This window comes from Semicossyphus pulcher, unplaced genomic scaffold (assembly GCF_022749685.1).
Source record: "Semicossyphus pulcher isolate SPU_LCO1_2020_fin unplaced genomic scaffold, fSemPul1.0.p SCAF_11, whole genome shotgun sequence".
Taxonomy (NCBI): Eukaryota; Metazoa; Chordata; class Actinopteri; order Labriformes; family Labridae; genus Semicossyphus; species Semicossyphus pulcher.
The window spans coordinates 22,812,656-22,836,098 of NW_027211615.1; the positions used below are offsets into that span (position 1 = coordinate 22,812,656).

The 23,443-nt window shown below is 41.7% G+C and overlaps 1 protein-coding gene across 1 annotated transcript in view; it reads left to right on the forward strand.

Annotated features, from left to right (window-relative positions):
* LOC138585310 (kinesin-like protein KIF13B) overlaps positions 1–23,443 on the forward strand; it is a 39,684-nt gene that overhangs the window by 11,540 nt on the left and 4,701 nt on the right. The window contains exons 17-35 of the mRNA XM_069657597.1: positions 731–877; positions 1,691–1,840; positions 3,429–3,557; positions 4,830–5,003; positions 5,176–5,333; positions 6,924–7,056; positions 7,277–7,423; positions 7,542–7,571; positions 7,757–7,856; positions 8,623–8,749; positions 10,601–10,656; positions 10,766–10,884; positions 10,967–11,143; positions 11,278–11,370; positions 13,254–13,406; positions 13,595–13,672; positions 17,330–17,423; positions 17,644–17,762; positions 23,060–23,125. Of these exons, the coding sequence (XP_069513698.1) occupies positions 731–877; positions 1,691–1,840; positions 3,429–3,557; positions 4,830–5,003; positions 5,176–5,333; positions 6,924–7,056; positions 7,277–7,423; positions 7,542–7,571; positions 7,757–7,856; positions 8,623–8,749; positions 10,601–10,656; positions 10,766–10,884; positions 10,967–11,143; positions 11,278–11,370; positions 13,254–13,406; positions 13,595–13,672; positions 17,330–17,423; positions 17,644–17,762; positions 23,060–23,125 (2,250 nt within the window). The remainder of the gene's footprint in view (positions 1–730; positions 878–1,690; positions 1,841–3,428; positions 3,558–4,829; positions 5,004–5,175; positions 5,334–6,923; positions 7,057–7,276; positions 7,424–7,541; positions 7,572–7,756; positions 7,857–8,622; positions 8,750–10,600; positions 10,657–10,765; positions 10,885–10,966; positions 11,144–11,277; positions 11,371–13,253; positions 13,407–13,594; positions 13,673–17,329; positions 17,424–17,643; positions 17,763–23,059; positions 23,126–23,443) is intronic.

Consider the following 23,443-nt stretch of genomic DNA (forward strand, 5'->3'; position numbering starts at 1 on the left):
TACGTACAAGTGTGTGTGTGTGTGTGTGTGTGTGTGTACATGTGATTGTGTAAGTAAAAAAGTAAATAAAAGCTACAGAAACTCAAACTTTATCACCAGAACAATGAACACAACATCAAAACAATCTCTATTGACAGACTCCGCAGGTGCTCGTGTGAAGTCTAAATGATCTACATGCTTTTCATATTGTAGTACAGTTTTGAGGCTTTCCTGTGAGACAACGAGATCTCCAAATCATTTTGGCACCTTTAAAGTTACACTGAATTAGCTATTAGCCGTTCCTGTGGGACTTTTCTGTGATTTCCAGGTGGTTCCACTTTTGCAGTATAGACACCAGAGATTATCATATCTTCAGGGAGGAACAGAGGAGTAAGAAAAGGAAGGAAATGACACTGTAAACTAAATTTGTGTTTCATGTCTTCTTATTTGACTGAGTTTTGACACAAATTGCTTTGTTCTTCAGAAGTCAGTTTGACTCACTTCTTGAATGTTTTGTTTTGTTCCATCCACCACAGTGTGAAACCTCCTCTGTGTAGTAACTGATGTAAATCAGTGGCTGAATAAATGGAGGAAAAAGCACTTTTAGTTATTGAATAAAATCTGGTGTGCTGTCAGAGGACAGTTAGGAAGATGTTTGGCAGTGATACAACTGATATACTTTACTCTTCGTTCTGTGTTTGGATTTTTGACATGAATAAAAGCGTTGTACTCTCCACCCCTCTCTTCACAGCGTGATGTAGTTCTGAGTGAGCCGGCCATCCAGGTTCGTCGTAAAGGAAAAGGGAAGCAGATCTGGGCTCTGGAAAAAATGGAGAACAGGCTGGTGGACATGAGGGAGCTCTACCAGGAGTGGAAGGACTTTGATGAAGACAATGCTGTGAGTGAATACAGTTAGTCGCTTGCATGGCAACAGTTCCTGCCTGAAGAGGCGTCAAAAATCGTGCGTTTTGCTTTCAATAATTTGTCAGCAAATGTTAGAAAACTACCTGAATATTTGATTTAATGGAATTGCAATAAAACGAATATTAACATGCTTGGATGATGTGTGATGCTAATTAAAAGTTTAATGTACCCCTACGTACATTTGTAGATATGTGTATGCAGCATTGGGTGTGTGTTTGAGTTTATTAGACACCTGCAGTGATCGCACCAGAAGAAACGAGGAGTGTGTCTCCCCATTAAGAGAGGCACGGTGCGCATCCATGCATGACGCACAGCGCTGTAACTTCAGTGATCATTTAAATCTCCAGACGCACCGACAGGATCAGTCCGAATCTAATGTCCAGATTTTGAAGATGCTGTTATTTAAGATGCTAAAATTTTATTCAGTTCTCTCTGGAGAGTTTCTTCTGTCCTGTTAAATTTATCACACTTTAAATCAGTTTTTAGTGTCGCTGCTTAAATATCCCACGATATTTGCTGCACACGTGGAAAGAAGTAAATAGTTAAAGAAGACATTCATACATCAAGCAACACAATAAAGACATCACCTGGAAAGCTGCACGGCTCAACATAATGGGGACTTAATTCTAGGTTTGATGACTCGACTACAACCCTGACAGATGATGCATCTCTCAGTCATTAAATGCTTAAAAGATGAGACAAAAATAGGCACAGTGAAAAGCAAGAATGTGCAGATAAAACAGTTTCTTTTCTCACTTTTTTGTCGTACTTTATTTTTATTACCCAGGTGATGCGTTCCTATTTCAAACGTGCAGACCCATTCTTCGATGAGCAGGAGAACCACAGTCTGATCGGCGTGGCCAACGTTTTCCTTGCCTGCCTGTTCTACGACGTCAAGCTGCAATATGCAGTACCCATCATCAATCAGAAGGGAGAGGTAGGAGCCGACTGTGTGCGATCCATGATGGTTTTTATATATGGACAATTTAGATGTTAGAATCTTTGGAGTTCTTCTTGTAGCCTGCTATGTTTATGTTGAAGGGGTCCCTTGAATTCACATCTGTCAGCTCAGTTTGGGTTTTTTTACCCACTACATTTACTGTTTTCATTCACTTTCTCTAATCGCTCCCATCAGCAGATGTTTTCAGTGCGAAGAGCTAAAAAAAAATCCTCCTGAAGTACCTAATGAGCTGAACCACCTGAGCTGCAAACACGCAAAAATTCGCAACTACCTGTGGCTCATAGTGGAGCATTTAGCAGCTAAAGACCGAGCTATTTCCCTCAGGGGTTCGCAGGGAGCAAAGTCAGAGCAAAGGGGGGTAGTGAAGAGAGAGAGGGCAGTGGAGGGACAAATAACAAATGAATGCTGAGATTTCTGATCTGCTAAATGTGTACATAAACAACTGTTGGCTTCCAAAATTGCTTGTAGTATGTTTCGGCCGCCCCCAAGGGAGAAAATTATTAGGTTAATGCAGTTTCAATCTCGGCTCCCTTCGGCTATAGTCTGAGACGATACAGCCTCGGGGGACAGCGGTGAACGTGCCGGGCGGTAAGCCTTCCCGTCAAGACTTCCTTTTCCGCGTGCTGCATTGTTACAGAAAGAGAAACGGGTCTTACCTTTGCTCGTGATGCAGATTTGTAAGAAGTAAAAATTCAAGCTTTGTCAGGTCTGTCCTCAAGAGGAGAAGAAAACTTTTGAAATGCTCGGTTGTTGAACGGAGGTCAGATCGATCTGATGCATTCGAGGGAGTCGGGAAATCTGAACGGCTTTCGCGACACTGCGTCAAGGGAATTCATCTCAAGTTGAATTTTAGATCTAGAACAGATTGTTAGCTGTTAGCATGCAGATGTCTGTTTATAGAGATTAATAAGAAGCTAAATCGTCGTCAGATCACGCTGATGGGAGGCGGGATGGCATAACGGCGGATTACGTTCCGCCTGCTTTTGCTCTCCTCACGGACTGTTTTTCCTGCATACGCAGCAGTCTGCTGATACGTGATTGGTCAATATTACTCGGATTACAAGCGTAGTTCAAACAGAACGCTTGCCTTCCCGGAAATCCACGTCCCTGCCTACAATGTAAATAGAGCTTAATGCAGTTTAAATCAAGATCAAAACAGAGCTAGATGTACCGTAAACAAAGAGCATGTAATATTAAATTCAAAATGGCCCCAAAAAGAGCCCAAAGTGATGTTTGAATTCATTATGAAAGGGAAGAAGAGCAAGCAAATAATTAGAAAAGGGAAACCTGACGTTCTTTAGTTACTTGACATGTTTAAAAAGATTGTTAGATTATCAAAGGGTGCAATTTATTTTCTGTCTCATTTACTAATCAGATTTACGCATCAGGTCAGTAGTAATATGCAATTATGTGACATAATATATGAATATAATTTATTATATTATCCATATATTATATTGTATTATCATGTTACTGATTAATTTGATTATAAGACCTACTGACGAAAAATGATTTAAGCCTATGTTTGTGTGTGTGTGTGTGTGTGTGTGTGCGCGTGTATCAGGTGGCAGGTCGGCTGCATGTGGAGGTGTGGCGGGGTACAGAGGGCTCTGAGGAGGAGGGTCCAAGGCAGTCTGACACTCAGCAGTTCAACACAGATGGAGATGCACAGGAGCGCAAGCTGGACTGTGTGGTGAGAATATGCAAATGTAGCATTTGTAGATAACAACAGTTTATCAAATAGATTAGTTATTAATGAGGAAAATCCAGGAGGTTATTCAGGAAACCGTCACCTAATAAACATAATCATGTTTCTGTGCTTACTGACAAATAAGCCAGGATCCTGTGTGCAGTAGCTTTCCAGTATAAGTTAGTGTAACTTCAATATTGCCAGTGGGAAAATAGTTCCAGATTAATAATGGGTCTGTCAGACAGTCTGTTATGTCTTCTCTCTATTTGGTGTTTCTCCAGTTTAATTAACTCTGTCGGCTGTATATCCTGGTTGTCTGTTGCATCTGTCTGTTTGTCTTATGATGAAATGAAATGAAAAACAAAGTAAGGAGGTCATCCTGCACATTTCTATATATTCTCTGTGAAAACATTTTTATAGGAGGGAGACAAAATAAAACCAAGTTTAACAGACCAGCACATTTCAATAGCAACCTTGTTTAGGCACCTCAAAGACAGTTCTGTTTCATTATTTTTAGGGCTGGGTTTTAAAAATCGATTCGAATCGATTCTCATCTGAATGACCCAATATCGATTCATAAATCCTGAGATATATAAAAATATGTGTAAAACATTTTTCATCACGTTTCTGAGCGCTCCTGAACGCTCCTGAACGCAGCACGACTCAGCGCATCCCCCCGAAACATGCCCGGACTCGTTTACTGCACCGACTACGGAGACTCTGTTTATCGTGTGTGTACATGAATATGTAAGTTAGTTTTGCATTGATTTTCATGTTACACTCTGTTAGCGTCTGCTTTGGCCGTGAGTGTATTTTCGGCATGTTGTTATACTGTATGCCTTTCCTCTTAACTCTCGCGTGGTTTTGTTCTTGGCGCTGTGAGATCTCGCGGCCAAATGTTCAGACTAAAAATCTGAATAAGCTAATTCATAAAATTGTTAATATGGTGTTGACTGCTGTGTGTGTGTCATGTTAAATAAAAAGTACATGACTTCTTTGGGGTCAGTTCGTATTGTAAACATTAAACATTTTGATAATGCAGCAGGTTAGAGGTGCATTGATATTATAACTGAAATACCCCGAACAAAAATCGATATATCGAATCAGATCGGGACCTTGTGAATCGGAATCGAATTGAGAAATCCTTATCGATACCCAGCCCTAATTATTTTCCTTGGACCCCGAGATTCAAACTCACAGAAGCCAGAGTGACAAGTCAAACTGTTTGACATGATAGTACTAGATGAGATAATTTCCTCACCTTCTCCCTCACAGGTCAAAATCCTCCAGGCCAACGGTCTACCTCGCCACCTGTCCAACTTTGTCTTCTGTCAGTACCACTTCTGGGGGCAGGAGGAGGTGGTGTTCATTGCCCCGGAGGTGGCGCCAAGCAGCTCTTCCTCCAGCTCCAGAGACCCTCAGTGTACTGTGGTCTTTGACAGCCCCAAGGTATATTTCTCAAACGCCTATTTACTCCCATCAGCAACCTCATAACCTACTCAGCTCATCCTCTAGCCCCCTCTTTCCATTTGTTACGTACATTAAAAACAAGCTTCAGTTCATTCAATTCAAACAATGCATAAGAGAGTGATAAAGAGACACTGTAATGTAAATTTTTTAGGAGCTGTCTGTGCAAGTGTCGGAGGACTTTGTGGAATTTTTGGCCGACGGGGCCGTGGCCATTGAAGTGTACGGCCACAAGCAGGCCAACCATCGCAGAAACCTGGCACTGTGGGACCTCGGAGTGATTCAAGCCAAGACCCGGTCCCTCAGAGAAAGGTGCAGTGACAACACAAAACCGTGCAACTGTGGAAAGAGATGTCATATTTTAGTCTAGTCTCATATTCTCTCTCAACAACCGTAAAAGGCTGTCATGATTAAAGTGTCGCCTTTTAATGGTAGAATAGGCCGATCCTCAAAAGCCTTAGTATCTACTAAACATATTATATGTCAGTTAGAAATGAATAGAATCTCAAACAGATGTCAGCAAAGGACAAGATTTAGTTAAGTTTGGTTTGTAGTCCACTTGTGATTTCCTACTCTCATTTTAACATGCTTCTGTTTAATGCAGGAAAAGTCTGTGTGAACAGCAAACGAGGAATAAAGAAAAGGCAAAGGTTCAGTCTTAAAGTTGAAGTTTAATCCTGTTAGATCACATCCCCGGTAATATTGTGCATCTATTTGACAATATAGGTTAAAAAAAATACAGAAAATCAATTTCTTCGTATTTTTGTATCAAAATCCGATCATTTTTTTCTTCCAAAAAACTAAATTTCACTCGTGCTTACGTAAGTTAGCACCAAACAATTTCAACCAATCAATCTGCAACATTTAGCCGCAGAGCACCAAGAACGCTCGGTCAGTTAGCTAGCTACTGCGCTGTGGAGAACGTCTGTCTACGCCCACTTCTCAACGATCAAATCAAATCCCTCTAATGATATGTCCCGCCTGCACGTCCTGTTTCACTCGGAAATACGTCACGATACGGAAGCTAGGTACTCTCGAGACGCTGTTTCAGCTCGACTTTAAGGCCAGTTCAGATCAGTGATTCGCTACGAGACTCGATGCAACTGCCAAAAGAGTCCCCTGACATCGTAAAGTTCTAAAACTGGGCCGTTCACATCAAAGCAACGGAACACAACGCACACAGACGCTGACCGTCTCCATAGCAACGACAATCTAGTATCAGCAATCTAGCTGGATTTCTGTTATGGTTATAAAAAGAAATAGATGACAGTGACGTGCACTTTAGCTGAAACATTGATTAATAAACGTCAAAGACGGAGAGTTTGTTAAAGAGAGGATCTGGAGCCGTTCTTTGGCTACTGCAGCGCCAGAGACAGGGTGCCAACGCCAACTTATGCTGTTTCCTGATTGGCTGAAGTGAAACAGGTACATCATTCAGTTCTAAAACTGCATTTGGAGAAGTCAAATCTTTTGCAACTCCACGCAACGGCTTCAGACGCTCGGCAACTAACCAGTTCACACCGCTGCAATTTTTCTCAGCAACATTCTAAAACTGTTTTGTTGCGTTGCGAATCATTGATCTGAACACGGCTTTAGCTATCGTCTGACAACAATTCAGCTTTTTATTTATTCATTTAAAAATCTGCAGTCGCAGGCAGAAATCTATCTATGGAGAATACTTGTGAATCAATCCTGACATAGATGCCGTCCCTCTATCCCAACACTAGTCTTCATTTGGTATTTAGACTATAAGTTATGACCAGTCCCCAGAAGAGGGAAGCCACGAAATATCAGCCGTCACCACCAGATGCTAAATCGTTGCTGGACAAAAGCCAATGGGATCACAGATTGGTATTGTTAATAAGCTCTGACCTGGTGTGTGTGTCCATCCTATACCTGCAGGTGGAGCGAGGTGACCCGTAGGCTGGAGTTGTGGGTGCAGCTGATGGAGCTGAACGAGGCAGGAGAGTTTTCAACCGTGGAGGTTCTTCCTCCTAAAGACGCACGAACAGGAGGAATCTTCCAGCTCCGACAGGTATCATACATCCTTCTGTGTTTGTGGATTTGAAGGTGAATTCTTTTGAATAGGAACATTTTCCTGATGTAGATGTAGAGTTAAATTTTCTGTCTGCATCCACAGTCCCATCAATATTTACAGATGAAGCTAACTTTTATGTCCCGCTTTGTGCATGTAAATCAATTAGAAATACATATGAAGAAGTTACTATCTCCTCTATCCCAATCTGCACCTCCAGGGTCAGTCCCGTCGGGTTCAAGTGGAGGTGCGATCAGTACCAGACTCGGGCACCATGCCCCTCATCGCCACCTCCATCCTCTCTGTGTCCATCGGAGACGTCAAGGTCCGACAAGCACGTCTCTCCAAAGGCAGCGAAACACAATGGGTGAGGAGGAAATAAAAACAGCTGTTGTTAAATTGTTAAATTTGTTTTTGACCTAAATAGCTCCATTTTTATCCATTGCATGACTCTTTCACTGTTTCTGTCTCAATTTAAATCTCAGGGTGGAGATGAAGACATGGACAGCTACCAAGTAAGTAGATGATCAGTGATAAAGATGCATCTTATAACGTGTTGGTATAGCTCCAAAAAAACAGGCAAGTCCCCAAACTTGGGAGCGTTTCTGTGAAAAGTGTTGCAACTGGTCTGTGTGTGTGTGTGTGTGTGTGTGTGTGTGTGTGTGTGTGTGTGTGTGTGTGTGTGTGTGTGTGTGTTTAGGAAGTTGACCTGGAGAGGATGAGGGAACAGTGGCTTGACATTCTCACTCAGAGACAGGAGTATCTGGACCAGCAGCTACAGAAGATAGTTTCTAAACCAGGTAAAGCTTTGAATCACAGCCACGAACAAAAAAAAAATCACAGTTAGCAAATAAAATAGAAATGAGAAACTGAGTGAGTGGCGGTACTTTCAGAGCTGTAGAGGGAGAAAGTTTGCGACATCGGAATGGTGGATCATGGAGCATATTGGACCTCCACTGACGCGACTCTCTGTCTATACGGCTCTGGATACTTTGTTCGGGGAGTAGGCGGGGCTGCTCCTCCGCTGTCCTCACCCACGTCCGCAGCGTTCATATCCAGGGGTAGTTTCGGGTCTTTGTTTTAAAGGTTTCCTTGGGTCGGTCTTCACAGAGAATCTTATTTCCTTTAAAAACGGGACCTTAATTAACACACAGCGAAAAACAAACCGCATGAGCCGAGACGAAGAGACGGAGATTTACTGCGCGAGCCACAGTCACACCAGCAGCGTGAAGACTCTCATCTGTTTTCATGCATTTAAAATGAATATGAACACGTCCCGCAGCCGTCACGCACACACCACGCTTCCAGTGTTGCCCACAAAAGCGCACATTGACCTGATGCTGTCAGCCACATACGAGGTTTTGACCTAGTCTTGTTGATTCTTTATGAGGACAGCAGAACTCTTCAGTTGTCAATATGATCATACAGGAATTCCAAATACAAATGTAAATGAACAACAATAATAATGAACTAACAGATCTAAAACAGAATATTCAACACTATTCAGTAATTTACATACCACACTTATCTGTATATTTTGTATGTTTTCTGTATATGTGCTTGTAGATAAGTCGGAGGACGATGTTGAAAGGGAGTCCCAACTGCTGGAGTGTCGCCTGACGCTCACTGAAGAACGCAACGCTGTTCTGGTGCCGTCGGCAGGCAGTGGCATCCCCGGAGCGCCTGTCGAGAGGTGTGTGTGAAGGAACAGTTATTGTTTTTTTTGTTATTGTGTCAGCCGACACATGGGTCTGTATGTGACTGACTGAGTGACTGACTGAGTGACTTACTGAGTGACGGTACTTTCACAGCCGTAGAGAGAGAGAGTTGCGACATCGCAATGGCGAATCATGGAGCATACTGGGCCTCCACTGACGCGACTCTCTGTCTGTACGGCTCTGGATACTTTGTTCGGGGAGTAGGCGGGGCTACTCCTCCGCTGCTCGTCCGCTGTCCTCACCTACGTCCGCAGCGCGCACCTGCTTTCAAACACATTGTCGTCCGCCTCATAAGGACAGTCCTTGTAACATATTGCCCACAGAAGCGCACATTGACCTGATGTGGTCAGCCACATTCTAGGTTTCGACCTTGTTGCTTTAGGAAGAGACACAAGGAAAATCCAGTGTTTAACATCTCCATGTGGTGTTCTTCATGTGCTACAAGACATATCAAGGACAACATCTCATCTCCAGTCATCTCCATGGCTGGGCCTGTCTGCTTTTAAACTGCAGTGTACCAAGGACAGGCTGAACAACACGTTTTCAGATTGGAAGCTTTGAGACGTCACAAACCTAAGGAGCCAATCACGTTAATGGACTGGGTTACGCTATGCATATCATGATGTGTAACCTATGGCAACCACTTTGGCGATGCATGAGCCAGCTGTAACCGTAATTTTTGCAAACTGACTACTGACTGCTACCGTTAACGTTACTACTAATTACTACATTTAAAGCTTGCTAAGTTTCAACAAGTTGCCACTAAACGACGGCAGAGACGAGTGTTTTGTTTTCGCGACGGAGGGGGCGGTTGGAAAAGTGCATAGTGGGTGGGACTATGCAAATTCGGGAATTTTTGGGAGGATATTTACAAGGTCATAAAACGTAGTTTGCAGAAAAAACATTTATTAGTTCAAGCAGAGAATTTTCTATGTCTAAAAACATGACAACAACAGAAAATTAAGGTATAACTTACAAAATGTACGGCACATAATTCCTTTAACAATAAAACCCTGTGAGAGACCTATGTGTGCAGTGAATAAGCAGAATACTTTTACTGTGGACATCAGAGGACATCAAAAAATGTAGTTAAGTAAAATGTAGAAGCGTAACTTAATTTTTAGTTGCTTTAAAGTGTGTCAGTGATACCTTATTTACACGTCCACTGAACTGGGCTTAACATCTTAGTGTGTGTATTAGGGATAGACCGATTATCGGCCAGGCCGATTATTTATTTAACTTTGTTTTATTTACTTAATAAAACTTGAGGAAGTTATTTATTTATTTATTTAAATGTTCAGTTTACTTTCTAAGAGATGCTGCTGACCCTGGGAACTCCCTGCGCTTTTTGTTTGTTTGTTTAATAAACATATGCTTAAAGGCATTTAAACAAAGTTAAGTGTTGGAGTTTGTATTATTCAAAATTTGATGCCACTATTTTCACTTTTACTGCAAATGAATATCGGCTCCAAAAATCGGTTATCGGCCTCCTTGACTACTAATAATCGGTATCGGTATCGGCCCTGAAAAAACCATATCGGTCTATCTCTAGTGTGTATATTATATCTTCTCTTATTTTGTTCAGCTCTAGTCAGAGGTGTTTGGTAAGAAGCTGGACTTAATGATATTCTTCCTTAAACTACCACTGTGTTGGACACATTAACTCGGTGGGTGTTGATTACTTGGCACTGCTTGAGAACAGCCATTTTGTCACTAAGCCAAAAATGAATGTATTCCATTAATTAATAATTCAACGTAGCAGCCAGGCCCTCTGTATCACAGATTAGGTGTTTAGTCATTGTGCTAATGGTGGTGTTTCTCCTCAGGGTTCCTGTCCCTGGAATGGAAACACACATTCCTGTCCTGTTCTTGGATCTCAGCGGTATGTTGTTCTTTATACTACACGTGTTTGTGCTCGTACATTAGGCAAATCCTCTGTTGTCTAAATTACAATTGTAAAAGATTTCTATCTGTCATTTTTATCCCTCCAGCTGATGACTTCCAGTCCAGCCTTTCAGCCCCATTGGCCGGGGGTGTGGATGCATTACTCAATGGAGAGGAAGACGACGACTTCTTTGACCTTCATATTGTGAAAAACTATGAGCCAGAGGTAAATAGTCCCAAACATATCGTCTAGATAGCAGCCGGGGGATATCTTTTAACTATTTTACATGCTTTTTGATGTGGTCCAGGTGAAGGTGGAAGCTTCCTGGGACTCGACGATCCACGAGTGCCCCCAGCTGAGTCGCGTGACACCGGCTGACCAGAGGGTCTACCTGACGGTCAGCACGGTGGTTCAGCTGAGCCACCCGGCCCACATGCAGCTGGTCCTCAGGAAACGAATCTGCGTCAACGTCTGCGGGAGACAGGTGGGCGGCTGCCGAGGCCGGATGTACAGGAGCGAGCCAACAAAATAACATTTTGTTTCTAACTTAAAAAAAAATCACACTAATGCAGAGATAAACTGATCTGACACAATGTGGCTGTGTGTTTTGTTTGGCAGGGTTTTGCTCAGAGTCTGCTGAAGAGGATGTCTCAGCGCAGCACCATCCCCGGCTGTGGAGTCACCTTAGAAATAGTGTCTAACATCCCAGGCGTGAGTATTTAACCACAGAGTTATTTGTATCACAACTTCCCAACATGGTCATTCGCAACAATAGATTTACATGGTCAGAAAAACAAAGAAAGCTTAGTCAAGTCAAACTGACATTGAGACAGGCCTTTAAAAAGATCACACATTTTGAATTCTTATGTGAAGTGAAACACAGTTTTTAAATTAGAAATCATGTTTTGATGCACTTATTTCCCTAGAAATTGACTGTAAACAAAAGAGCAGGGTGCAGTAACTCAAAGGACTTTCTCCTGGTTATAGAGCATTGTTGAACACTGCCTATGTTCTGTGGTCTTTCTTTTAAAGATGGCAGGAGTTGTTGATCCGTAAGTGAGTAAGCATGTGTACCATAGATGTTAAGTTCACACCAGAGAGCAGCTCATACTCTATAATAATTTATCTGCAGTTGTGTTATTATGTCAGCAGCAGCAATAAAACCTTTTTACTGTACATCAACATTTTGTGAGGGATTCTAAACATTGGGGTAAGCAGTTATATCAGTAGTAGTTACTCCAGAATTCCTACACTAATTAAGATAAAAGTTGGCACAAACGTCCTCTTGGACTCAAGTCAAACTTTATTTGTATAGCATGTTTAAAACGACCGCAGTTGGCCAAAGTGCTGAACAAAAATCCCACCAAGATTCTTAACAAACGGACAATTGTAAGAAGCTAAGGGGCCAAGAATAGCATCAGAGTCGTCCAGTAGGTCTGGTCGTCCAAACATAATGACCTCAGTCTTATTTTCATTGAGATTGAGGAAATCTGAATCCATCCAAGTCTTTATGTTGTTCAAGCAGTTTAGCAAAGGCTGCACAGAATCTTTACTCAGTGTTTTTAGAGACACGTATATTTATCAGCAAAACAATGAAAAGGAATGTCATGTTTCTTAAATATTGACCCTAGGGGCAGTATGTACAATGAAAAGAGGAGAGGGCCCAAAATGGAGCCTTGAGGGACCCCACAAGTAAGTGGGCCCGCAACTGACGAGTTTTTCGACTAAGTGCACTGAGAAACTCCTATCTGTCAGGTACAACTGAAACCATTTGAGGGCAGTACCTGTAATGCCCACACACAGTTCAAGGCGTGATAAAAGAATGATTTGATTAGATTTTGGTGGTCAAAGGTCAAGGTCACTGTGATCTCATGTCCATCCTATTCTTGTGAACACGATATCTCAGGAACGCCTTGAAGACATTTCTTTGAATTTGGCACAAACGTCTACTTGGACTCAAGGATGAACTGAGTAGATTTTAGTGGTCAAAGGTCAAAGGTCACTGTGACCTCACAAAACACGTTTGTGGCCATAACTCGAGAATTTATAGGCTAATTATGTCAAAATTTCACACACATTTCTTATAGGTTTAAAATGATGAATTGATGACATTTTATACCCAAAAGATGAAAGGTCGACTTCACTGTGTCAGCATAATGCTTCATATCGTCCCTCCAATCCAATTCTTATTGATTTAGACCCCAAGGTACTTGAATCCACCCTTTTCACTTCCTCTCACTGGATGACAACCAGGACAGGGGGCCTCCTCTTCCTCTGTTGATCCACAACAAGCTCTTTGATCTTGCTTAAGGTGATGATAATTGCATCAGGTGTCAAAGTACTCTCTCCTCCTCTGGAAAAAATAGTCACTAAGTGAGGGCAGCATATTTCTCACTGGAAACTCTGCACGTCAGAAGCTGGACTTAATGATATTCTTCCTTAAACTACCACTGTTTTAGACACATTCACTCGGTGGGTAAGCAGTCGTGTCATAGGCGTAATAATTTAATTAACTATCACCTCAGCATGGTGAATTAAGAGCTGGCATTAACCACATTAGTAAGTACCCTGCACTTTACATCCTGCTCCCCCAGGACATCCATGGTCCAGAGGATAGAGAGATGCTGGCCAGGTTGGCTGCGAGCACAGAGGACGACCAGTCAGCCGACAGTGAGGCGGCCATAGAGAAATACCTCCGCAGTGTCCTGGCTGTGGAGAACATCCTCACTCTGGACAGACTCAGACAGGTCAGGAAACACAGTTTATGAAAACCAGAGATTTGTTGTTTACTGAAAATACCTTGATTTTTATCCAGTCTTATTTAACTCTTTTACTTTAAATTGGAATCATTTTCTTTCTATTTGCCCAAAAATAGAGCTAAATTACACTCATAATACAGTGCATCCAAATAATGATTAAGTGTGTGTCTGTGCAGGAAGTGGCTGTGAGGGAACAGCTGGCAGTCAGAGGGAAAGCTGCCAGACGCTGCCTGAGCTCGCCAAGCGTCAACCGGGTAAGAGATTTTAAGATTTAGCCTTTGTTTTATTTATGATCCGCACAAATCAAGTGTCAGTTTATGTGTTTTGCTATTTGGTGCCTCAGACCTCATCAGGAAGTGATATCAGGTCAAGCTTTGGGTCCTGACAATATGAAAGCACATTAGGGTCATGGAAGACTTGAGCGGCTGTGGCTCAGTGGTGAAGGTTCGGGGTTTGCTACAGTCCACATGTTGTAGTGTTCTTGGGCAAGACACTGAACCCTAAATTGCTCCAGATATGAATGTAGATAGTTCCTGATTGGAGACATAGCAGCCTTTGCCATCAGTGTGTGAATGTGAGTGTGAAAGGGTGAATGTGACAGTAGTGTAAAGCCGTTTTCCCACGGGTCAAAAATCCTGCTAACACCGACTAACACCCACCTTTTTTTTCTTAATGGGAAAGGCTACAATCGGCATTCAGACCCGGGTCAAATGACTCTGCAATGGACCCGGGTAATTATCGCCTCGGCTCCAATCGCCATTGATGGGAACACCAAACCTGTGTTGACATGCTCGGTAACTTCTGCGACTCCTCGTCATCTCAGCTACAAATTCTGCCCGTCTCCGTCCGAGCAACGCTCGAACATCGTTACAGATTTGTCGGCGCCGAGTTTAATAAACAGACTGAATGAGTGATAGATACAATAACCACTGTATCATCTTCACTGTTGACTAACCCTGTTTCGGGCACGTTTGTGACGTCAGACGGTGATGCAGCAGAAAAGAGACGGACAGGAGTATACTTCACTGGCAATGGGAACCGAGACAATCGGCCTCTATAAGCAGGTCTTCCCGGGTCTGAAAAACCTGCGTCAACACGCTAGACTTGACTAGAAAAGCGCTATATAAGTACATTCCATTTCCTATATGTACTTACAGTATATAGCCCCTTTCTAGTACCACTCAAGGCACTAATTTAGAGCCATGCAAGGAAACTCACTAGCCCTTTTTACACTCAAGTTGTTCTGCCTCTGAGCCGGCATCGGAGGTAGTAACAGAGGCAAAACAGCGTTAACGCAAATTGCAGGGTTGGCAGGTCGGAACAGCGCCGTATGTGTATTTGAAGCATGCGCTGTCTGTTTACACCTCGCGCACATTTTGCTTCCGCAACGCCGGAACGCTATTTAAAAACACACACTGGGGGCGGCTTTACGGCGGCATAGAATGACAAAGATGGCATGAGGACGGAGCTTCGTTAAGGCGCTGAGGCTGAACCGCAGTGTAAAGAAAGCTTAAGTTTACGAATCATTTACTCACACACTGCAGGATATTCTTCCAGGAGTAATTTGGGGTTCAGTAACTCAGCCCTAAGATACTTTACTATACTGTAGGACCTGGTGATCAAACCGAGCCAATCTTCCGATTGTAGGGCGACCCACTCTATCTCTGAGCCACAGCTGCACCAGCTGATACATAGATTTTAAACTATGACACAGGACTCAGGAGTTTAAGCATGCATCTTTGGTTTGTTTCTTTAGATCACTAACATGAACTAAACTCAGTGTTTTCTAACCCCTAACTGTCACAACAACTTTACTTCTGCTAACAGGATTTTTTGGGCTCGCTTATATTTGGGGGTTCAGGTTTGATTTCTTCAAGTAGGTCCTTCTCGCCTGCAGTTAACCTGTCTCACTAACACACTGGCCCTCTAACCCTTTAACCAGCTTTCAGCCAGCTGTCGGGATCTCTACTCCTCCAGTCATAAGCTCACTGACTTCAAGGTGAGACACATTAAACCACTAAACCATTTTATTTATGATGTCTTACAGTTCTATTTACAGTTTTCTCTTTGTGTCATTTTCTGTTTCTCATTTGCAATATTTCCCCTGAAATATGGACTAAAGACTGAATGCATCATTTAAGTGTATGTCCAGCATTTGTATTGATTTCACCGGCTCACAATATGTTCAGTTATGAGTATTGAGTGAATTGAATGATTCCATGTAAATAAAGAGCAAAATAAATCCAAAATACTAAATTAAAGCTGTAACATGATGACTACAAACACTGCGGATAAGGGATTCCCCACTAGTACCCAAAGGGGAACTTTTACAGGTGCAAGGAGTGTGAGAAAACATCCAAGATCCAGTAATTTGCAAAAAGTAAGATACATGGTTGAAATATCTACAAATAATTAATAAACAGAGTAAAACTTTTGCTCACAATATGGGATAAATGTTTAATATAGTTTATAGAGTAACAAAATAATGGATAATGGTTGATACTTTGCCAATCTCCGATCCATCGGCTATACACCGGTGAACGTGCTGGGTAGTAAGCGATCATCGACTTCCTGTCGAGACTTCCTGCCTGCTGCATTGTAACAGAAAGAGAAACTTGTGATTGACTTGTTATTAACGGGTCTTACCTTTGCCGAAATTTCAACATCATGATGCAGATTTGTAAGAAGTAAAAATTCAAGCTTTGTCAGGTCTGTCCTCAAGAGGAGAAGAAAACTTTAAAAATGCTCGTTTGTTGAACGGACGTCGGGCCGATCATTTCTGATGCGTTCGAGGAAGTCTCAACGCCGAACAGCTTTGGTGAGACCGCGTCAAGGGAAGTTACATTTTAAAACTAGAACGGATTGTTAGCTGAACTTACATGCAGATGTCTGTTTATAGAGATTATAGAGAGTTGCTTTTGCTCTCCACACTGTTTTTCCTGCATGATACGTAACGACTTGCCATCCCTAAAATCCACGTCCCTTCTACATTTCTATGTAGAATCTGTACACAGAGATTAATACTTAAAAGAAAGGGATAGCTGGTTGAAAAATGAGGCTTAAAGTTAAAGTAATCTCGAAGATCTCAGTTTCGTTTTTTTGGCGGCACCTATAGCGATAAAAGGTAATCGCGGGAGCACACTTCCCAGATATCCAGACAGTGTTGCATGTGTGACGTCCACGGTTGGCTCCGGTTGTAACTCTTGATTTTCCTCACTGACGGTCGCTTTCCTTTCAGACTGTTTGCCTTCATCTGAGCATCACATTTGTTTCTTTTTCTTTGGATTTTCACTTATTGTTGAAGTTGTATCTGTAGTCATCCATCTTTTCTTTGTTTGTTCAGCCATAGTAGATTAATGTTTACTCGCAACACTTGCAGAGAGCAGAAAAGCAGCCGCTTAGCTCCGCCTACCCTCTCTGGCAGACCAACCACTGCTGGGTGATGGAAAACACGTCACTAACCGGGCGCCGCTTGTGATTTTTTCTTTCTGGTCACCAAATGAGGATGCTTAAGACCACAGATTGCTTTAGTCCTCTTTTAAACCAGACGCTCTTGTTGTTCTGGGATTGTGGCGGTTTAAAGCTTTGTGTCCTGAGTCCCAGCAAATACCTGCGAAACATTACATTCTCACAATTGTCAACATTCATTACAGAATAGTCGATTATTTAAAACGACAAAATAGTAGCAACACTGATGTTTCTGTCTGTGTGAGATCAATCATACGTGGTGTTAAAGTGAGGCTTCTGGGTGTGCTTGGCGCTGACATACTTGACCTACGTCCTGATAAAATCATCTCTGCAGAGTGCAGTACACTTTGGGATCCCAGTTTAGAGGTTTGGAAATATGATTGCCCTACCTAATAAAGCCATGTGGGTCACGTTTTGGGTCTCTTCTTCTGTTTCATACTCAGGGCTGGGACAGCCACCAGGACCTTTCCGTGGCGCCTCCTTCGCCGAGACGCACCTTGCCTAGCTCCGTGTCCCAGAACCTGAACCCAGAGACAGGTAGGACTGATAAAACCTTTATCGTCTAATGGGTTCTTTTTCTGGCTTTGAATTATCTTTCCCTATTTGCTGCCTTTGATGTCATTTTTACACACAACTTCCATTTCCCTCCTTTCTGCCTCAAAAAGCTAACTGTCCCGCTTCCCTTCTTCCCCCTGCCCTCTTTGTTTCCATATCTCCTCCTGCATCCTCCTCTTCGTTCCTCTGCCTCCTCCATCAGTGCATTCAGGCTTTGCTGCATCTTATCTCCCTCCAGTGAAGGCTGTGCCCAAGCTGCTGAAGTCCCTGCTACCTGGTGGGAAGGAAGATATTAAAGAGCAGACAGCTGTCCATCAGCAGGTACTTTCAGTCAACACACAGCTCTGGATTTAAGCCTGCATTCTGCTTGCTGTCTTATCAGGGATTTAAAGTTTATATGCATCACTGCAGCCTGAATCTAAATATCCCCTCTACTCATCAGCAGCTAGACCTATTTTTTCTGTTGCCATGGAAACAGAGCTTATGCAGATGGAAACACAAATAATAATGTATAAATGCCTCTCTGCCCAAGGTGAATGGTTTTCAGAAGTTTGTGAAAATAGAGGTTATAAACTTTCTGATAACAAAGGACTGTGAGCGCATCTTGTAGAGCTGACGTAATGTTTTGAGGCAGACGTCTTCTCAAGTAGCCGTCACCTTTGATTTATTCATCAAATATTTGCATTGTTTTCACTTCAATTTAGCTTGGAGGAGTTGTAGAGTCTGATGTCCACAGGCAGGAATGACTTCCTGTGGCGTTCTGTGGTGCATCTTGGGGGAATGATGCTGTGTTCGAAATGCCATACTACACTAGCAGTACGTACTGATTTGGCCAAAATGTAGTGTGTAGCATGCAAACAAAAGCAAAATGTGCAGTCTGCCAAATATACCTGGATGTCGTACTGATTCGGAGAAAATCTCCAGTATGCATCGGATGAGTCTACCTCGCCTACTGTATCCCACAATGCAAAGCGCTGGAACGTCACAGCGGCAGTTGAAATGACGGACAGCAGCAGCATTCCAGCAGAAGGGGGCGCTATAGCTAAAGAAGCGGTGATTATTGTTTAATTCCACCTGGCGTAGCATACTGCAAAAGAAATTTGAAAAGCTCCTCCATACTACAAACTACCACCGAACGTCGTATATAGTATATAGTATGTATATTATGTAGCATGTATAGTATGTAGTATATAGTATGTATATAGTATGTAGTATATAGTATGTATATTTTGTAGTATGTATAGTACGTTGTATTTAGTATGTATAGTACGTAGTATATAGTATGTAGTAAATAGTATGTATAGTGTCTAGTATATAGTATGTATAGTATCAAGTATATAGTATGTAGTATATAGTATGTATAGTATCAAGTATATAGTATGTAGTATATAGTATGTATATTTTGTAGTATGTATAGTACGTTGTATTTAGTATGTATAGTACGTAGTATATAGTATGTAGTAAATAGTATGTATAGTGTCTAGTATATAGTATGTATAGTATCAAGTATATAGTATGTAGTATATAGTATGTATAGTATCAAGTATATAGTATGTAGTATATAGTATGTATATTTTGTAGTATGTATAGTACGTTGTATTTAGTATGTATAGTGTCTAGTATATAGTATGTATAGTATCAAGTATATAGTATGTAGTATATAATATGTATAGTATCAAGTATATAGTATGTAGTATATAGTATGTATAGTACATAGTATATAGTATGTAGTATATAGTATGTATAGTGTCTAGTATATAGTATGTATAGTATCAAGTATATAGTATGTAGTATATAGTATGTATAGTGTCTAGTATATAGTATGTATAGTATCAAGTATATAGTATGTAGTATATAGTATGTATAGTATCAAGTATATAGTATGTAGTATATAGTATGTATAGTATCAAGTATGTAGTATATAGTATGTATAGTGTCTAGTATATAGTATGTATAGTATCAAGTATATAGTGTGTAGTATATAGTATGTATGGTATGTAGTATATAGTATGTAGTACGGCATTTGAAACACATCCTGAGTCTTTCATTGAACGTGTACCTGTGCTTAACCAGCACATCATGGAGTGGGTGGGAGACGTTGTCCAAGATAACCCGTAGTCACGCTCCACCCCCTCAACATCACTGGACTTGCGGAGCAGTCTGTCGGGGTCACTGTAACAGGCTGCATGTGCGGTCGGCGCATGCGCACTATAATTGTAGTCCTGCGAGTTAAAAGTATTGTGCAAGGGCAACATAGCACTACATCCTTTACATTTGTGTCGATCTACCTTGAATAAGGTAACTGCTGCCTTAAACTGTACATGTATTTATGAGTCGGAAACATGTTCTAACAGATACTCCATATGACTTGTTGCATCATGGGAAATGAAGGATCTAGGAGTTTTGGAATGCAACACTTCCAAGGGACTACAAGACGGAAAGTCGCATAGTCTTCTGTGGCAGTGTTAACCACTCATCTGTCTCTTGCATCCCTCAAACTTTTAGTATGTACTTCTTAGTGGAGAAGCACCTCTAAGGCCTCATTTAGTTGAGCTGATTTCCCATGTCTCAGTAGATCCATCAGAAAAAATCTGTTGTGTCTTGTCCCATCTCATCGTCTACAAAATGTTTTATTGCTCATAAAAAGAAGAAAATCTTATGAACGGTGTTAAACCAAACATCAGAATCTTTGCTCTGTTTTTTTATTTGTTTTTAAATTTGAAGTCATCAGAGGCAATCAAACCCCGGTTACTTGAGCACATCAGTTAACTAAAACAATCAGCACACACAATAGAAATGTATTTGGTGTCTCCTAAGTGATTGACGGCTGTAAAATGTTTTAGACTCAACAAACAGCCCTGACTGAGACAGACGCTCACTGTGTGTAGAGGAGGGTTAATTAGGAGCAGGTGAGCCTCTTGCCCCCCTCCCCCCTCCCTTCAGCGTCTAATCATCCACTGATCTCCAATCATGAGCCATCAGGACCTGGGAGTCTGCAGCTTTTTATTGCAGCCAACCACTACAGCGTCTGATTCGACTGATTAGCACCTTGAGGCACGTAGGGAAGCTAATCAGGGAAATCGTGTGACGCGTTTGGTCGGGATGGAAAACCGTCGGGCCTTGTTGTTGCATTGTTTGAGGCCATGGCTCTAATTAGTGCTTCAATACACCCTGCTTGTCGCAGATGTTTAGAAAGGTCAACGCGAAAACCAAAGCCTCGAGTACGGCATATATAAGCACGCTGTTGACATTAATTGGACAAATGATTGATTGTAGTCGTGATCTCAACATCAGTACAGTGGACAGATCTTGTTTGTTTTAAATTACATTCACAAAGTTGGAAACGTCCGGTGACATGGAGGAACTGCAGCGTGAATGTTGGAGACTGTATCAAGGCTGTCATAGTTCATGACCACAGATTTAGACTGTTGACGTTTCAAATCTTACTTATAGCTGAAGCGCGGACGTGAACTAAGTAACAAACACAGGACTTGGACCTGTCTGCCTGACTTGGACCTGTCTGCCTGACTTGTCGCTGGACTTGAGAAACAAAAGCTTTGAGGTCTCTGAACTAGTCGTATGATTAAATTCTTATCTAATTTAAACAGTCTGACTGAAGCAGACAGGCGATGGTCGCTCCTTTCTGTGCAGAAGAAGCGTCAGATGACGCATAAAACTCCCCTTTTTTCTGTGAGCTCGCACAGAGCCTGAAGCAGAAAGCCTGAGTTAACAGATAAAGTTCAGAACCATGTTCATGACACCTGTTACCCAGGTACAGGAATGCACTGCTTGTATTTTGACAGGTTAGACACAGTGGGGGAAAATATGCATTTTAGATGTCCGACAGCCCACGATCATTTTAGTCCCGTCTCGTCTCACATTCGTGTCGTCAGAGTTTTTATCATCAACAATCTATTTTTAGCTCGTCAGCATCTCGTCTTCGTCTTGGAAAAAAGGTCGTTGATGAACCTTTTTCGTCATTATTTTCGAAATTAACAAGAACTTGAGACTTGCTTTGACAAGACGTAAAACATGATACTTACAAAAGACTTACAATCGATCGGTTAACAATGTTTCCATGTGCTGGTTACGTTTTATGATCCTTTCTAATCTTTCTTCGAATGAAATCACAACGTGTGTCTGTCATATTGATATAAACACAACGGAGGCAGCCATTCATGTCTACCTAACGCTTTGTGTTGACTTGCAGGTTTACTGTCCTGAGCCAGAGAAGTATAGGATAGACGTGTTTGATCCGCTCTCTCATGATGGACGTGTTGTCCGTGTAGGTTGTCATGCTCTTATTATGATCAGCAGAGATGAAAAAGTGAAGAGTCGATTCCTTCACAATGTGACATCAAGGGTGCTTCACAATCAAACAATCGTCCTGATTAAAATCCTGTGAATGTCTGTTAAATTGAGATTTTCATGTAAATAAATGTCTGTTAAGTCTCTATCTATTGCCGAATGAGGTAACACACTGGTGATTGAGCCTTTGGCCCACTGATGAAAGCCTTTACATTTGCAGTTCAAATATTTCAAGATTTGGGATTGATATGAAATTAGTTTTCTTCTTTTACTTTCTTCAAATGTTTAAAAGCAAATCATACAACATTTGATCAGCTGGCAGAGTATGTGGAGTGCATTAGATGTAACTAGAACACTGGAGAGGGAAAAAAAGGTTTTTTTTTCCTACTGTTGCTGAGGCAACCACGGAATCATTAGCTGTCATCAACCTAACCGTTACATTGTAAACTGACAGAAGTCTCGCCTCTCCTTTCATCCGATTGTACAATGAGAAAAAACGCCCACGACGTCGGGTGCTTTTCTGCTTTGAGTTGAAGTTTTTTCAACTCGAGGCGCTCGAAGCGTTTCCTCAAAAACGCGAGGTGCACAGAGCGGAAGAAAGCGAGGCGCTCTGCAAAGCAAAAGCAGCTCGCAAAAAGCCTCTCATTGAAAACAATGACAAAAAAGCCCCCAGCTGCTAAAACGCGTCCTGTCTGATCGGGCCCTAACAAGTCAGAATTATGCTGCAATAACTTTGATTGTTTGACTAGTTTATCCTGATTGTCTGTGGGAGTGATCTTATGAACACATGATTTTGTTGCTTTCTTTCTGCATCGCTGATCACTGCACTAACATTCAATATGTTCCCCCATTATTATATATAATTTACTAAACTTATTAGGAATGTAGTTGTGTTGTAGTTAGGTTTGTTGTTGTTAATATTATTATTATACGCGATAACAAAGACATGTCCCTGCAGTCCTAAAATATTGTAATAGATGGCCTAGTTTGTTATCCTAGTTTAGTATTCTGTGAGGCTGTCAGATGCTGTCGGCCGATCATCACGCTGAACACCTTTCTCTGTCTTTCATTTGTTTATAATCGTACATAAACCCACAGTTTCTGTCTCACTGTCGGACTGAAGCTCAAGTTCTATTATTCCCTCACAGCAGCTCGCCGCCGCTTCATGCTCGATGTAAAATGGTTCACTATCTTATCTCCAGGTTGAATTTGACCTGAAAAAGTCGCTTCTTGATCGCATCTTGAAATCGGCTCGAGCTTTCAGAGTTGTTTATATATTTTACTAACTGAACGTTTCCTCCTTCTTGCAGAGTTTGCCTCGCATCGTGGTGCAGTCGGCCAGTGTTGAAGACGGCATGAGCAAACATCAGTATCCAGTAAGTTCCCGAACCCCAGAGTGTGTTTATGTATATACATTTACAGGAATATAGGGATGGAATACTATTTGTTACAGGTTGTGTTCCTCATTATCAGAATTTCTTGGGTGTGGTCTTGTAATGCAGTGGTTTTCAAAGTGGGGGCCGCCAGGGGGCACTAGGGGGGCCTCAGAAAATTGGAGGGAAGATAAGAAAAAAAATTCAAAAAAATAATAAAATAAAATAAAATATTTTTTAATTTTATTTTTTTAATAACCATTTGTCCTGAACCGTACACGTAAACACGTAAACTGCCGTAATCTCGGATTCTCAAATTCA